At 42.3% G+C, this 17,972-nt stretch overlaps 1 protein-coding gene across 7 annotated transcripts in view; it reads right to left on the reverse strand.

The window, feature by feature from the left end:
* Window positions 1-17,972, reverse strand: part of NAV3 (neuron navigator 3) — a 673,864-nt gene that overhangs the window by 161,708 nt on the left and 494,184 nt on the right. For all 7 annotated transcript variants that reach the window (XM_033951509.1, XM_033951507.1, XM_033951508.1 and 4 more), the window contains 2 exons: window positions 12,013-12,152; window positions 4,346-5,381 (listed from right to left, as the gene is read on the reverse strand). In XM_033951509.1, coding sequence (XP_033807400.1) covers window positions 4,346-5,381; window positions 12,013-12,152 — 1,176 coding nt within the window. The remainder of the gene's footprint in view (window positions 1-4,345; window positions 5,382-12,012; window positions 12,153-17,972) is intronic.

A 17,972-nucleotide genomic window follows, 5' to 3' on the forward strand; every position in this document is an offset into this window, starting at 1 on the left:
AATTCATGCAGTCCGGTTTATGCGGCTATCCTATTCACTTAAGCTAAGTGCTGACTTCAGCCCAAGAACACCCACAAAATAGCCGGTTCCAGCTTAGGCTCTAACAGTTCCTGCTAAACTGGGATGTACACAGGTGAGGCTGGACTCATTTTAGAGCACTGGTCTTTGACCTGGGGGCTACCGCGTGAGTGGACTGCTGGGCACGATGGACCACTGGACTGACCCAGCAGCAGCAGTTCTTATGTTCTTATGCTGTAGATGCCATTTAACAAGTGTTTTAAATGGCCAGAAGCCATTTCTGATTGTTTAAATCACTTTGACTATCACCCCCTTATATTTAATCTCATTTTTAGAAAGAAATTGAACCACGAATACTGCCCCCCCTCCTCTAAAGAAAGAATGTGTTTTTTCTTATTCAGAAAACACTGATACCATTTCTGCATCTCCAGGCACAAATCACATAATGTAGCAATTTTCCATCCCTTATTTGGCAGCTTAATCCCTAGTGGCACTACTGCAAGACTACCACTAGGGGTCACAAATGACATTTCAAACCCAGAATCAATTGAAGCAGAAATGATTGAGTATCATTTCATCTCCTCTTAGGCTACCAATGGCCGCCTGGTAAGAGCTTGGATGGGGAAGCGAGGGGAATATCAAAGTATTGTGAAAGGAGTGGAATGTGATATTGTGTGGTACCAAGGACTTGAAAGCTAAGTATCACATTTAGGCATGCCTATTTGCACCTGCTACTGATGTGACAAAAGTGGGTGCTAGTATTCTATAACAGAACCTGGGCTCTATATAGGGCAGTTAGATTCATGCACCAAAATTTGGGCGCTCTCCTGAAAAGTACTTACAAATTAACTGGCTCATGAGACAATGTCAATAATAGGGCACCAACAACAAATTATTGATGCTAATTGGCACAGAGGCGTAGCGAGGGAAGAAAGTGCCTGGGGAGGTGGTGCCTCCTGATTCTTCCCCGCCCCCCATGCCACACTTGTGCCTTCCCTTCCCCTCATACCTCTTTAAATCTTCACCAGACCAAACAGCTTCTCTGGCCTGCTGCTCGCACCGGCATTGGCTTTCCCTTTGATGTCACTTCCTGGCCCCGTGCCAGGTTGGCGCGAGCAGCAGGCTGGAAAAGTTACTTGCGCTGGTGAAGATTCCAAAAATGAAGAGGGGAGGGAGGGTGTGAGCAAGAGAAGAGGGGGTGAAGAAGTGCCGGCACCCCCACCAGATTGCACCAGGGGCGGCCCACCCCTCCACTCCCTTATTATGCCACCAAATTGATACACATTAAAATCTGCATATGCATCCAGGGGCGCGCTCTTCTATATACCAGATAAAGAACTGAGGACATGAACACTGAATGAAGGATAGGAGGTAGGCTCCTCAGTTTTCATTATAGATCCAAGGAGAAAAGGTGGGTCTTAAGCTTCTTCCTGAAGATGCAATATCGGCATGGTTGTCATAGGTGGAGAGGGAGACCGTTCCATATCTTGGGTCCCTGGTACGCGAAAGTCAATTCATGCAGCTTCTTCCTAAGTACGTGTGAAGGGGGAAGGTTAGTTTGTACAGTTGGTACATTGTGGAAGGAGTGTGTAACTACAATGTCTGAGCTAAGTCCTGCAGAGTTATCTCCATAGATGGCTTTGTGGACCATGCAGGGTATCTTGTATTGTGTTCTTCAAATTTATGGGGAGCCAGCATAACTCCTTTAGGAGTGGAGAGACGCTTTCATATTTGCCCTTTTGGAAAACCAATTGCAACCTTTTGTAATCGTATTCTGCAATACCAATGTATAAGGAGTTGCAGTGATCCAGGTATGGGAGGAGGACCACAGTATCATCACATCAAATAATTACTGTGTGGAAGAGATTCTCAGGAGACAGATTACTATGGAACTTTGTAAGCCTAAGTGCTTTGAAAACACAACTCTCTGTTATATTATCATATAATTAAAACAAAATTTAATAGATTAGCTTTCGCTATACCCATAACAAAGGAATTTAAAAGTTTCTGGTAAATAACTTTTATCTGAATCAAGCATGAGTCTCACTATCCATTAATGCTACCTTTCAGATTAAATTGTGCTTAAGGATCTCTCCTGCAAAAGTAAAGCCCTCGAGGCAATGTTACCTCTCCGTAATTGCATTAGATTGCTCAGCAGCAAAATGGATTCACTTTAGCCGCTATTTGCCATTTCTAACACACCAAATGAATACATTTCATTTTCTCTGACAGCTCTGAGAAGCAAAGTGATCACAGATGGACATTAGAGGTAATTCTGCCTAAGGGTAGGTAGGCAAAAGAAAGGCACTCAAAACCACCTCCCCATCCTCATCTTGAGCATATTGCAAGGTTTACCAAGAAATTATCTAAAAGCCTCACTTCAGCTAGCAAGAATTCTTCTGCAGGCTGTGATGTCCATTTATTGGGCTAATGTAACAATAAATCAGAACTATTAAAAAGCTCCTATGCATCATCATTGCTGGATTATTTTTAGTCCAAGAGGAGTCAAAACATATTTGAAATCTTTCTCTTAGACCAATATATCGCAAACTGTGTGCTATGGCACACTAGTGTGCCTCTCAAGATTTCAGGTGTGCCACGAGACACCGGGGAGGAGGAGAGGCGCTGGCTGACTGCCTAATGGACATGCCTGTCGTGGCGAGAGCCACATCCTGTAGGCAATCTGCCGGTGCTAGCGCCTCTCCACACATCTTCCCTTCTGGCATCCCCCCCCCCCCTTCCCAGCGGCTCAGGGCCCGTCTGTAGGGCCTTTGTGCAATGTGATGATGTCATGCACGGGCATGACATTATCACTTCGATGTCCGCACACTTCTGCATGTCTCGAGCTGTAGCCACTACATTTAGTGTGACACAGCTTGACAAAGTTTTCGAGACACTGTCTTAGACAAACACTGCTTCTAGAACCTCATTCACTGGCTACAGAAATGTCACTCAATTGAGAGAAGGATAATATTTAAGATACCAGTGCTGATTTTTCATGCAATTCTAAATGGAGTGTCTTGGTATATATCTCAGTTTATGACGTGGCATTACCCACAGCATTCACTAAGATCCAAAAAAACATACATAAACATATAGGAAGTGTGTGGTGCCTCCTATGTCCTTAGTGCCCTCAGTGCTTCCTTCCTATGTCCTTAGTGCCCCTTCCTATGTCCTTAGTGCCCCAGTACCTCCTTCCTATGTCCCCCTCACTGCCTTCAAGACTTTGTCCCACCCCCACCCCCGAAGCCAGCCTGCCTGTCTCCCTCCCTCCCATCCTCCTGTGCAGTAGAACCCTTGAGCAGCATCTTTCCATTTCTACCTCTCCCATCCCCCCGTACAGTAGAACCTGGCATTTTTCTATCCCTTCCTCCCTCCCATCCCCCTGTGAAGTAGAACCCTTGAGCAGAATCTTTCCATCTCTCGCCCCCCCCGCCACTGTGCAGCCAACCCCACTGACCCTCCCATCTGACCCTCCCACCGCGAGACGTCCAACAAACCTCCCGGCTCCAGCAGTGTCCGCAGTATTCTAAACACGCTGCATGGCGGCCTTCTACTGCCCGCGATTCCCTCTGCCGCGTCTCTGATGTCATCAGGGATGCAGCAGAAGAAATCAGGGCGGTAGAAGGCCGCAAAGCAGCATGTTTAGAGTGCTGCAGACGCTGCTGTAGCCGGGAGGTTTGTGGTCGTCTTGCGGTGGGAGGGTTGGATGGGAGGGTCAACGGGGGTTCTGGTGCGCCAGGGAGGGGTGCGCCAGGAGGGGGGGGGGCGATGATGATGAACACGACGCTGCTGCCTAAAGCACCACACTGGCGGACCAAGGGAGGCTTTTTTTTTTGCACGGCAGGGAGGGACAGGAAGCGATTGCCTGTCCCATTGTCCCCGCGCACAGCTTCGGGACACTGTCCCTGAAAACAGGACATTTCGGCTTCTCAAAGCTGTCTGTGGGGACAACGGGACAAGGGATCTAAAAACGGGACAGTCCCGTTCAAAACGAGACGTATGGTCACCTTAGTCAAAGCCGGACTGAAATTTAATTTTAAAAGTTTAAAAATTAAGGCCCCCTTTTACAAAGCCGCTTTAGGAGTTTTTTTTATCACTGGCCGCAGCGGTATTAGCTCCGACGCTCATAGAATTCCTATGAGCGTCGGAGCTAATACCGCTGCGGCCAGCGATAAAAAAGTCTAACACGGATTCGTAAAAGGGGGGATAACTTAGGAAAAAAGAGAACTGTAAAGTATTAATTGCTGTTGATTCTGGAATGTTTCCATGTAATGACAATCCAAGTTGGAATTTCCACAAACTAGGAGACAGCCTGCCATATTACCTGTAAATGAAAGGTGCCACGGTGGCCGTGTTTGGGTGATTGTACTGCTGTTGTTGAGGCAGCTGGACAATGCAGCTTCCTGTGCTTTGCCCAGCACTTGTAGCCATGGAAACAGAAAGAGGAAGGGAGGAAGTAGGAGTACCAGCTGGGCCGGATCCCTTTCCCTCTGGAGGAGCTGGACTGCAGGGGGTGGAGGGCTTTTCATTTGCTTGGGGTTTTGGTGTTGGCTGAGTCTGGTTTCCTTTTGTAGTCCTACATTTGTCCAACTCCTTAGCTCCATTTGACCCTGAAGATGCGGCCTGCTTTGCTGTAGGCACCTTTGTCCCAGGTTTAGGTATTCCACTAGAAGGAGGAATCAAACTTTCTTTCTTGACCGTGCCTTTACTTCCCTTGGGGATCAAGCTTGCAATTTTGGAGGGCTTTTTTACTGGTTCGGCTACAGGCACCTGTTCCTTCTCTTCTTTTGTTGCTTTCTCAGTACAAACTTTATTTTTATCCCTGTTCTTTTCCTCTTTCTCTTTTGGCTGAGGCAAAGATTTTTTATTGCTGATATTTTTGTTTCCAGCTTTTGGGGGAGTCAGCTTAGGCGACACTTTAGGACTGCTGGTGGTGGATCCACCATTGTGTAATCCACCATAAGAGCTATCAAATTCTCCACTTTCTAACAAAATGTCATCCTCTTTCCCACAGTCGCTGGGTCCTGAACTTGGTGACAAAGGAGGTCTTAGAGCAGTCCTTGTATTGACAAACCTGAACTTTTCTAGCATTGATTTTTGACCCGATGAAGAGTTTTTGGCTCCTTCTGATACAGGCAGCTTGTGTCGATCTGAAGACGGTGTTGGGGAGGTGGCTGGACTTGGCTGCTTCACAGATAGCATGGTAGAGGTGGCACTGTGCTTGACATTCATGGATTTGCTGCGCCATGGTTTGCTGGCACTTGGAGAAGGAATGGCAGAGACCAGCTGCTGCCCGGTGCTTGCAGGATGTTGCACATTTGCATTCACACCAGTAGTTTGGGTGGGGACTTTTGGTGACTCTAGAAAAGAGAAAATACAATAAGATATATATTACACATTGTGTGCCTTTTCTACAATAAGGGGTGTGTGTGTGTAGATTCCCTCTGACGTGAGGGAATCACTGGCAGGAGAAAGCCGTGAAGCAGCCTGCTTAGAGTGCTATGGTGCTGTTTAGAGTCTCGCGATGGGAGGGAGAGATAGGAGGGTCAGGGGTCCAGAGCAGGGGGGCAGGGTGGGACGATGACAACGTTGCTGCTGCTGATGGTGAATTCAGCAAGGGTGAGGCCCTAAAGCACGGTACCGGCGGGCCCCACTGACCATTTCGGGCCCTAGGCCCGTGCCTACTGGGCTTATCCTTTAATCCGGCTCTGTACATAGGAGTTACTTATAAAATTGCCAAACACCCACATGCTCTTGTAAGACAAATCAAAACAAGATTTCCAACATGTCTTACTGTTTCTCCTATGAAATAGTTAGCATACACAATTAATCATTTTCAGGCAAACTTCCCAGTCCAATACTTCAGTGAGCAGGCCATCCTATTACGCTGTGTTTCTTTGTTTGCAGAGAACACCTTCCGACTGAAGACTGTTTCAGACACCCTCGAGTTAATGAAAATCACAGGATCCCAAATCTCTAGATAAAGGGGTCCTTTTATTAAGCGCACGCTAAATGGTAAGACATCCATTATATTCCTATGGGCATCTTAGCATTTAGCACCCCAAAGTCAGCAATCTGTAAATTCCAAAACGAGTCAGGCATCTGTTTCCCTCTCTGAATTTCAGACGGGCATAGTAGGTTTAGGTATGTATGTATATCTCATTCTGTTTTATCAAACAGGTAATAATGTGTTATCGTTCTGTGTCCACTATTTAAAACCTGATTTTGCACATGGTCCTGATACATCTGCAAATGGCAGTTCATCAAATGTTAGTAAATAATAAATATAGCGAGCCAGTTTGGACTTAATATTTCCCTAGCTATTACGCCAGAAACAAAACAAAATATTACATTACATTTGTGATTTCTATTCCGCCTGTGCCTTGCGGTTCTAAGCGGATTACAGTTAAAAGAGATCAGGACATTACCGAGAGAATTACATTACAACGATTTAAGTAAATTACATGTTGTGGTATAGAAATACAAGTATAAGATATCTGGATTTATTGATAGAATAACTTGACAGGGTTCAAGTAGTTACAAGGTTCAGTGGGGAAAACAATATAGGCAACTGAAGAAAGATACCTAACTTTGAAGGAATCAGTTAAGTGGATACCTAAGGGAGATGCTTATTTAGGAGTTTGGATATTTTTGGTAAATGAGGTTCAAGGGGATGACTAGTGTGTTATTTGCTGGGGAGAGTGCATATGCGATTGGGGAGGGGAATATTAAGTAAGCACACAAGAGCAGATTTATGTAAGTTGATATATGAAAAGATTTTTGTAGTTAATTTCATAACTTTTTTTAATGTTTGGGGCCTGAAAAGCCATAAATTTGGGCTGGATATCTTGATTTCCATCAAACGGTTATATGGATGAAATTATTCTGGAGAAGTGGCTTAAACTGAAGAACATCAATGATGTTCAGCCCCTATTTGGTTAAGTTTATCTATTTATCACTATGTGGAGACAGCTCTGCTGAAAATGATCTTATGTATATTATACTTACATATATATTTATATCAACCGTGCTATTTATTAAGAAGCTATTTTACTCTCAATGGTGGTCTATGGTTCTCTCTGCCTATAAATACGAGTCCAGAGTGGCCGAGTGCAGGGGTTCTCAATCAACTTTTTGAAATGTCTGGGCTCCATTGATATCCTATTGTGATTGTGCAACCTGACTTTCTGCAGTAATGTATACATCTGGTGCCACTGTGTCTTAGACACTACTTATATGAGTCATGCCTTCGTGTCTTAGTAAGCATGCCATCTATGTTTTTCTTATTGGATTGTTTATTTTGCTGCCCTGTGCTGTTCTGTTTTATTTTTTGTACACTGTGTTTCTTTTCTTTAATAAAAATTGATTGACTTAAAAAAAAGAAGCTATTTTACTAAAGTGCGCAAGAATCTAGGTTTAACATGGGCGCAGACTTAACATGGCACCGTTTGGAGCGTGACCTCTATTTTCCTTGCAGGTTATGTGTTAATGCAACCATTGGCTCACAACACTTCCTACTGTATTTACACACACACACTAAGGGAGGACGTTATCAACATCGGCTACTATTAAGACGCGCCATAGTGCAAGCGCCTTACACAGGAGATTTCCACGCCTGTTTATTTTTGATTTTTATTTATTTCATCCAATCTGCTTTTCTGATACTCTACGTACCAACATTAGGGACTCCTGAGGAATGAGTTACATCAACTTGCTAATTGATAAAATCCACCAATCTGAACATATAAGTGAAGGAAAAGTTTTCGATAACAATCATAAGAGGTCCAGGAAGACTTCATTGCAACCTGTGTAATTTGAGGTCAAATAGTGAAACTCCGCTGTTTGCCTCATTCTAACAATCACTCATTAGGTTACTGTTTGGGGGAAAATACTTTCATAATGTTTTTACAAGCAGCATTGCGTAATTGTTTTCTCTAATACCCTGTCACTAAGGTGAAAAAAAGTACAGGTAGGTGTTCATCAAGGCTTTTGTGTGTGATCACTACATCACAGGTTAAATGCATAGTAAATATTTACAGCTGTGGTATTTGCTCTAGTGGCATCACCATTCATTAGCTTGGAGCTTGAACATTAAGGAGATTATTTGTAACAGGTCATCTCTATACAAAAGCCATGTAGGTGCTTATATTTAATCCTCCTTATATAATTCCTCACTTCAAGAGATTTGCAAGACAACCCATGGTCTTCTGTTTACACATTTGCTGCGCCAGAACGTAAGCAAGTAAGGCTAGACTCAGGCCACTGGTCTTTGACTTAAGGGCCCCCGCGGGAGCACACTGCTGGGCACGATAGACCACTGGTCTGACCCAGCAGCGGCAATTCTTATGTTCTTTGAAACACGGACCGTGTCGGGTCTGGTCCACATGAATATTAGAACCAGTTATTTGGATACCATTTAATGTAGGTGATGTATTTGTGTTAAGATTTTTGTTATTTTAATAAATTCCTGCACCCTGTACATTTTCCTGCAGTTTTGTTCTGTTTTCCTACTATTAAGATGCGTCATTTTATCACCAACTCGAGCTATTCCATTTCATGCAATGAAACTTAGTTCCTAGTAATGGGTCAGCAGTAACCCACATTGAAAACTTCCTCTCTTAAATAAAGAAAATGTCTCTAGAAATCAAAATCAATGCTACATGTAATAAAAGTGAGCCGAGTACTGGATAATCAAACCATTGTGACATCACCGATGAGACTGACTCTTATTGGTGGAATGAGGCATTATGACATCACAATAGCAGCTCTGGTTACCAGAGACTGAAACTCTTCACACTAAGGGGGGAAGTTAGCAACATAGGTCATCATTAAGATGTGTTAATACCATGTGTAAACCTACCTCTAATTTTGTTGTAAATCTGCTATTCAATGCAGATCATTTGCTAATTGATGTAAACCGCCTAGAACTCACTGGGTATGGCGGTATATAAGAATAAAGAATAAGAATAAGAATAATTAACTCAAGCTATTCTAACACAGGCTCCATTTTATGCAGTGAAACTTAGGGCTAGATTCACTAAGCCCACCGATCAACTTCCGACCACATAGCGACCCCTTTACGACCCGATTTCCCTCCAACCCGATTCACTAACCTCTGTCCTGATCATCCTCCGATCCACGTATGCAAATGAGGGGGGAACGGCATTCAAATGCAGGCAGGAAGCGACTCACTAAAATAAAAAAGCAGCACCGACTGGGCTGGCCGATCCAAAAATAAGCGACTGCTGAGGACCAGTCGCTGAGGTCCTTTCCGATTACCCTGCCTCTCAGGTCCAATCTCCCGCCTGCCCCGAATCGCCGCCCTGCTCTTGCCCCAACTCTCCTGCCCTTCCCCCGCACTACGAGCCCGTGGTTTTAATCCGCAGGTTTAAAGCGGGTTAAAACCACGGGTTCGCAAAGAAAAATTAAAAACAGATGAAAGTTTAAAAAAGGTCGCTGCTCTTAAGCATGCACAGACCATCTACAGATGGTCTGCGCATGTGTCGGGATGGGGGCGTGAATTAGCTCCCCAGACAAGGATCAGATCCAATCCGTGCCCTTTGAGAATTTAGCCCCTAGTTACTAATAACAGGGATTAATAGTAAAATAATACATCTTGATTAGTCTGGGCAAAGCAGAGGTGAAATTGTGATGTATGCATGCCAATCCTTTAGAGATATGGATCAGCTGAAGCACAGACTCAGAATACTGGTAATAAAAGGCAATGAAATCGGGCTAGTCTCAGGGCGCTGGTCTTTGACCAGAGGGCCGCTCCGAAAGCAGTCTGCTGGGCACGATGGACCACTGGTCTGACCTAGCAGTGGCAATTTTTATGTTCTTATGTTTCCCACAGTTCAGTATTAGAGAATGGCATGGGGAGAAATTTTTCCCCATCCCTGTGGAAACTCATTTTCCCGTTCCAGCCAGTTCTTTTCCTGCCCCATTCCTGCAAGCTCCATCCTCATCTGAACAAGCCTCAAACACTTTATAATCCTAAGTAGCAACATTCTAGAGCTCAGATTGTGATGTCATAATGCCTCATTCCACCAATGCCTAAGCTCCGTCCTCGCCTGCACAAGCCTCAGACACTTTAAAATCCTAAGTAGCAACATTCTAGAGCTCAGACTGTGATGTCATAATGGCTCATTCCACCAATGCCTAAGCTCCGTCCTCATCTGCACAAGCCTCAAACACTTTAAAATCATAAGTAGCAACATTCTAGAGCTCAGATTGTGATGTCATAATGCTTCATTCCACCAATGCCTAAACTCTGTCCTCATCCGCACAAGCCTCAAACACTTTAAAATCATAAGTAGCAACATTCTAGAGCTGAGATTGTGATGTCATAATGCCTCATTCCACCAATGACTAAGCTCCGTCCTCATCCGTACAAGCCTTAAACACTTTAAAATCATAAGTGTTCAAGGCTTGTACGGTTAAGGCAGAGCTTACAGGAATGGGACAGGAACAGCGACAAATCTCACGCGGATGGGATGGGGAAACTGAGTTCCCGAGTCATTCTCTATTCAGTATCTCTCAAATCCCCCCTCCCCCATCCCAATCTATCTTCAGACTTGTCTTAACTCCTAGTTTTGGCAGCAGTGGCAGCAATTAACACAGTCTGAAGCCTTTCTTCTGCTGTGCCCTGCCCCCTCTTGTTTCCAGCCAGGCTGCACATAGCAAAGAAAAGGCTCTGAGGCTGGCCACAGACTGTGTGTGGATCGCTGCCACTGTCGGCGACCTCTAGGAGTAAAGACAAGTTTGAAGGTAAACCGAGGTGGAGAAAAACTTGAGAGAGGGGTGATGCTGAATTCTCAGGCGGGGAGGGAGGAAGTGGGGGTAGGGTTACCAGACATCTGGATTTCCCCGGACATGTCCTCTTTTTAGAGGACATGTCCAGGCATCCGGATGGCTTTTCAAAACCCGGCCCTTTGTGCAGGTATTGAAAAGCTTCCAGATAGAAGCGATATCGGGACAGCATCTGTGCATGCATGGATGCAATGCATGTGACATCATCATGTCACACCAGCGCATGCACAGATGCCCTCCCGACAAACGAACAGGTTGAGGGGGCGGGGATGGGGTAGAACGGGACGTTACTCGTGTTGAACTGGGTGGGGCCAAGCAAAACTGGGCGGGCCTAGGGCAGGGTAATGGGTCCAGGTTTTAGTTCGGGAACATCGTGTAACCCTAACTGGGGGGAAGAGATACTGATGCAAAAGTTGGCTCAGGATGCCACTACCTCAGGCCTTTCAGCCAGCCCTGAATGCATGTCGTATAAAATACATGAGTGCATGTGTAGATCATATGCCCTCATGTATGTCTTTTTTCAGAACATGGGCATTTAGATGCTTTTGGGGCTGGTTCTGGGAGTCTGTTTTATAAATGTACAATACATAGGCATCTATATTGCCTTTATAAAACTAGGCAGCTTTTTGGGTTTCTCTTATAGGTGTTCTGTTACAAAATCATCCTCCATGTGTCTCCTGAAAGTGCTCCTTCCAATTCTCAGTGCATCTTCATGATATTAAGAACAGCTACACATTTACAAGACTATGAAACTGTCTTCCAGTGCTTTCAGAGGAAGCCATCTTAATTAGCACTCTCTAAATATCTGGCTAACAGCCTGTCTGCGCCCTGTATTAGAGATACAAACTAGTGCCAGGCTTCTCCAATTAATTCAGAAAATATACAGTATGGGCTTGTGTTTCTCATCATAGAGATGAAATGCATATGTGTAGGGGACCGGAAGGGTTCCTGAAAATTTCCCTCACATGCTCTGATTAAAGCATTTCAGACAGATTTCTCATCAGAGAAGTCTGGACCAAAGACAAAAAAAAGTTTAAAAAACAGAAAAGGAGAGCCCAAGACATGATTCTGCTGTTCAAAAAGGCTTCCAATGACTTTTCCATGAAGCGGGGCAGCAATCCTACTATCTGGCATAACCATTAACCCGAGCATGCAGAGTAACACACTGTTAGCCACGCCTACCTTTTTCATTTCCATTTGCATAATATGGAGGCTTGTTCTTGTCAATGCTGTTAAAGCTTTGACTTCGCCGGTTTAGACTGGAAGCTCCCTGAACCTTGGCACTGTTGCCTGTAGCCGGCACCCTGGAAGGCCCCGGAAGCCTGAAACGATAGGATTCTATATTATTTCAATACACAGGATGAAAAACACACTGGACAAGCATTATCAGATATTAAAAGAGGGTTGGGGTTCTGTGGTCACAGTAATAACAGAAAAAAAAAATACTAGACAGGACTGACTATTCTTGAACAATTTAATGCAATAAGTATGGATAGGTTTAACCAGCTCATGCTTCAAAAACTGATTTGCAGCAAATAAACGTGAACGTTCCTTAATTTGCAGCAAATAAATGTGACATTCCTAAAATAACAGTCTAAGGACACTTCATCACTTCATCATGCTTCTATTCCTTTCTCTCCTCTCTTCTACCTTCCAAAGTACTTAGATCAATGCTGTCTTATTAAAATGTTTATTTTATTTTTCCTCTAACTCTACTTTTCACTTCTCCATTACCCTCCAGGTACTTTAGTTAGATTGTGAGCCTTCGGGACAGTAAGGGAATTTTTCAAGTACCTTTCTTATTTCTAAACCTAACGGATGTAGCGGTATATAAGAAATAAATTACATTACATTACATTACTAAGGGCTCCTTTTATCAAGCTGTGCTAGCGGTTTAACGCGCGTAATAGTGCGCGCTAAACTGCCGGACGCGCTAGACGCTACCGCCTCCTCTTGAGCAGGCGGTAGTTTTTGGCCAGCGCAGGGGTTAGCATGTGATGAAAAGTCACGCGCGTTAACCCCGCTAGCGCGGCTTGATAAAAGGAGCCCTAAAATGCACCCTTAGGCGAGTCTTTTCTGCAGCCTAAGGCCATGCTGGGCCAGATTCTAGAAATGGCGTCCTAAGTTTGGCGGTGGTAGATGCCCTACTGCCACCTAACTTAATTGCTTTAATTAGTTCTAATTGGCACAGTAATTGACCACCCCATTAAAAAATGATTAAAAGCTCGTTAAAAAAGAAAACACAGGCGTCTCTAGGTGCCTATGAACATAGGCATTGGAATCGCATCTAAGCAGGCACCTAGCGATGCCTAAGGTCAAAGTAGGCATGGTTATGGGCAGAGAAGACTTTAGATGTCGCTATGCGCAATTCGCCATCAAATTTAGGCGCCAGTAATGTAGGCCTTTAAAACCCTGGCCTGCATTATTGGCATCTAAGGATTTTTTTAGGCGCCAGTAGCTATGATTCTATAAACAGCACCTAAGCACGATTGTCATGCGGATGGCGCCATTTTTAGAATCCAGAACTTTAAGCGCAGCTGGAAAATGTCCTGTTGATCCATTTTCTGGATTAACGGCCATGCGCTAGTGTCGCCATTAGCGTAAGGCCATTATCAAAAATTAGCGCAAGAGCACTTTAGACGGAAAGAGCTCATGCACTAATCCTGCCCCAATTAGCACACGGTAATGTTGCTGTGATGATTAGCGTAGAAATGTCTCCTCTCCATCCCTAGACACACCCTCCCTGCGTAAAAATTAAAATTATTTTTTAGCGCTCAGTTTGCGCATGCAGATTGCAAAATTACTGTGGGATACCTCAGCGCGTTGCGCAGTACGCACATGCTAGTGATTGTTAGAGCTTAGTAAAAGGAGCCCGATGTAAGGAAAGAAGAGGGTTACTTTTAAGCAAGTCTAAGATCTAATCAAAAATTTCAAAGTAGGTCGCAAACCTACCATCAGGCCATTGCTAAATTATTACACATGTAGCTTTAATAGAACACAAACAAAAAATCCAACAGAACTGCAGTGATATGCCGAACAAAGAACAAAAGAAAAAAACTGCAGGAATGGTGTACAAGACGCCAAGTCTTTAATAAACAAGCATTGATATTTGATCCTTTATCGTTCAGACTATTGATGCATTAGTTTTATCTATTTTAGACTATTGTAACATCATCTATTTAAAAACACCCCAAAAAATTCTAAGGAAATTAAGGATAATTCAGAATACAGCTGTTCGATTGATTTTTGGTTTAAAAAAGAATGACCATATTAGTCCATATTATCGTTTACTTCATTGGCTGCCTTTGGAGGCAAGAGTATTATTCAAATTTTCCTGTATCTGCTTTAAGCTGATATCGGGATTGGCTCCAGCTTACCTTTTTCCTCATTTTGTGTTGCATAGACCATCAAGAGAAACTAGAAACTTCTACTTATTTGCTTATCCAAAAATTAATGGGTGTAGATATAAAACCTTCTTAGATAGGACCCTGATTGTCCAGCTCTTTTTAGTGTAAACAGCCTAAAACTTTTGGTTATGGCGGTAAAAAAGAATAAAGTTATTATTATTATAAAACAGTTTGTATCCAAACAGGTTGGTGAACCCGGAGCCGACACAATCCGTGTTTCAAAGAAACACTTTCCTCAGGGGTCCGAAAAGACTATCATATACTGAGGAACCTTATGGATAACAATTGGAAACAGCAATGTTATGAACAACTAGGCAGGCTCGGAAAGCCCCTTCGCCCTGCGGGTATGAAAGCTAACACGAAATAGCTCAGTTTCGTTGCCATTGTCTATGTATTAATGTATGTGTGTGCCTTACAAAAGTCACATTCTACAGTCTAAAAACAGCTGATAATGTTAGATATGTGGCAATTCAACTTCAAATGTTTTCCATTGCTGGAATATCATATTGGAACAAGCTTACTGGGCAACTAAGACTATGGGCTCCTTATACAAAGATGCGCTAGCGTTTTTAGCACACGTACAAGATTAGCATATGCTAGCTGAAAAATTACTGCCTGCTTAAAAGGAGGTGGTAGCAACTAGCGCGCGCTAAAATCGCTAGTGTACCTTTGTAAAAGGAGCCCTATGTATAGATCATTACAGCTTTACGAGGATGTTTTAAATCAAACTGTTTATAGATGCGTACTTTTCCTAACGTTATTTGGGCATTTTTGTAATATTTTTAAAAATATTACAAAAATGCCCAAATAACGTTAGGAAAAGTACGCATCTATAAACAGTTTTTCTTGGCTCCTTCATTATGGAACTCTCTTCTTCACAACAGAATTAATATTAGATTTTTTTTTTTTTTTTTTTTTAAAGGGCTGAAGACTTATTTCTTTAGATTAGCATCCCAGGGATCATAGGATCAATGAATAGTACAGATTCATCTAGTGACTTACGAAAACGTGACAGTCTGTATGTCTCATTTCCTGTGAATTGTTTTCTTTTAGATTGTATTATGCATGAGTTGATTTATAGATGTTGATATACAATTGCTATATAAGCTCATTCATTATTGTAAACTGCTTTGTTTTGCCTTTTTTAACGTAGAAGGGTAGTAAATCAAATTTCAAAAAGAAATACATAGCAAATCTGTGACAAGACTTGAAGACTCTTGTCCAGTACTAATCCCCAGGCCATGTGAAAGGGTATGAAGAATGGTCAAAAGACAAACCCCCCTATTTTCTAAAAGATTTTAGACACTTGTATGTAGACTTATGTAATTAAGGCTTTTGGGTTTCTTATTCTTAATTACTTTTTGAAAATATCTATAATTCTTTCATGCTGTGTAGATCAATGAAACTAACGCCTTCTTGAATTTATTTGAACTGGATTGTTGTTTTTTTTTGGTAGGTTTTTTTTTTGTAGACAGCAGGTACCAAACGCCAGGACATTTTCTTAGTAGTTACCCCCCAATTCTGGAACACACTGCCCATTCTTTTGAGAGAAGAAAAAACCTAGACTGCTTTAAAGGCCTTCTCAAGACTCATTTATTTAAAACAGCATTCAAAACTTAGATCCGGTATTTTTCTTTTTTCCCATCTCTCTTTTAAAACTTCTATAAGAAACAATTTTAAGCAACCCCCTTGCCTTTTGTATTTTCCTTTATTGTTCTCCTTTACTATTTTAATTGTATTTCCTTCCATTTACCTTTTGTTTCATGTTAGTTAAATTTTACTCCTTATATGTCAATTAAGTCATTTGAAAAACTAGTGTGTTAAAATGATTGTTGGAATCTTTGGTATTCGATTGACGTTTATTTTATCCCCGTTTTTTTTCTTGTTTGTAAATCGCTTAGAAATTTTGACAGGCGAAGGAATTTAATTTTCAATAAAATTTGAAAACTTGAAACTTGAGGATGTGAAAAGCGTACAGGGTATAGCTAAACCGAAAATATTTGCTAAAATATAAAGGAAATCAACTAGCTCACAGTCAAAATTACATTTCAGGCAAAGATGAAAAAGCATATGATTCAGACGTTCAAATACTTGAAGGGTATTAACGTAGAACAAAATCTTTTCCAGAGAAAGGAAAATGGTAAAACCAGAGGACATAATTTGAGGTTGAGGGGTAGTAGATTCAGGGGTAATGTTAGGAAATTCTACTTTACGGAGAGGGTGGTGGATGCCTGGAATGCGCTCCCGAGAGAGGTGGTGGAGAGTAAAACGGTGACTGAGTTCAAAGAAGCGTGGGATGAACACAGAAGATTTAGAATCAGAAAATAATATTAAATATTGAACTAGGCCAGTTACTGGGCAGACTTGCACGGTCTGTGTCTGTGTATGGCCGTTTGGAGGAGGATGGGCAGGGGAGGGCTTCAATGGCTGGGAGGGTGTAGATGGGCTGGAGTAAGTCTTAACAGAGATTTCGGCAGGTGGAACCCAAGCATAGTACCGGGTAAAGCTTTGGATTCTTGCCCAGAAATAGCTAAGAAGAAAAAAAAATAAATAAATAAAATTTAAATTGAATCAGGTTGGGCAGACTGGATGGACCATTCGGGTCTTTATCTGCCGTCATCTACTATGTTATGTTACTATGTTTAGCACTAGGAGGCTCTTTTAGTAAAGTGCAGAAGCGTTTTTTTTAGCACTGAATGCTCTGCACTGAGCATTGGGAGCAGAGCAGAGCATTAAGCGCGCCAGCCTGTGCTCAAAACCATTTTTGTGGTTTAATAAAAGGGGGGAGGGGGTAAATGCTAAGAAGTCCATAGGTATAAAATACGCTTCTTAAAATTTAAAGACAAGAAGAGGACAAATTCCAGCACAAGGGTTTTATTTTAGAAAGACCTGATGCAGATCCAAGTTTCCAAATCTATTTAGAACTTACTATCCCGCACCAAGGGTCATGGACCGTCTGGTCGGCTTACACTCTAAAGTACAAATAACAAAATTAGCTACATAAAATAAATACATACAATAAAAATAAAATTACAGTTCAAATTATAAAATGTTTTTAAAATTCAAAACAAAAGCAAAATCAAATTCAAAATATCCTTTACAGGATTCTCTCAGTGCTGAAACTTTTCTATTTATTTCCATATGTATCAGTAAAAAGAAATGTTTTTGGTTCATTTTTAAAACTTATCCAGCGTTGCTGTTAATCGAAGTGTTAACGGTATAGAGTTTCAAAGTTGCGGGCCCATTACTGGAAAAGTAGCTGCTCTAATGTGTTCATGGACTATCCCTTGATGGGATGGGACTATTAGACGTTTCTGATTTATCGATCTACGTGCTCCGGATGGTGTGCATAAATTCAAGAAACATGCCAAATAGAGAGGTTCGTCTATCAACAAGACTTAAAGGTCACTATGAAAATTTTGTAAGTAATGCAATAATTAATCGGCAACCAGTGTGCTGTTTTCAGATATGGGGTAATGTGATCGAATTTACGAAAGTTATATATTAATTAAATTGCTATATTCTGTATATTTTGCAATCTTTGAATGTCCTTTTGACGTATACCTACATAAAGTGCATTACAGTAATCTAGTTGTGCATTTCAGCACAGAAGCACTTGCTTAAAGAGTCAACAATTCACTGTAAACAGGTATAAGAACATAAGAAACGCCTTCACCGGATCAGACTGAGGTCCATCCAGTCCGGTGCTCTGCACACGTGGCGGCCCATTTAGGT

Source organism: Geotrypetes seraphini, chromosome 7 (genome assembly GCF_902459505.1).
Source record: "Geotrypetes seraphini chromosome 7, aGeoSer1.1, whole genome shotgun sequence".
In the NCBI taxonomy this organism is placed as follows: Eukaryota; Metazoa; Chordata; class Amphibia; order Gymnophiona; family Dermophiidae; genus Geotrypetes; species Geotrypetes seraphini.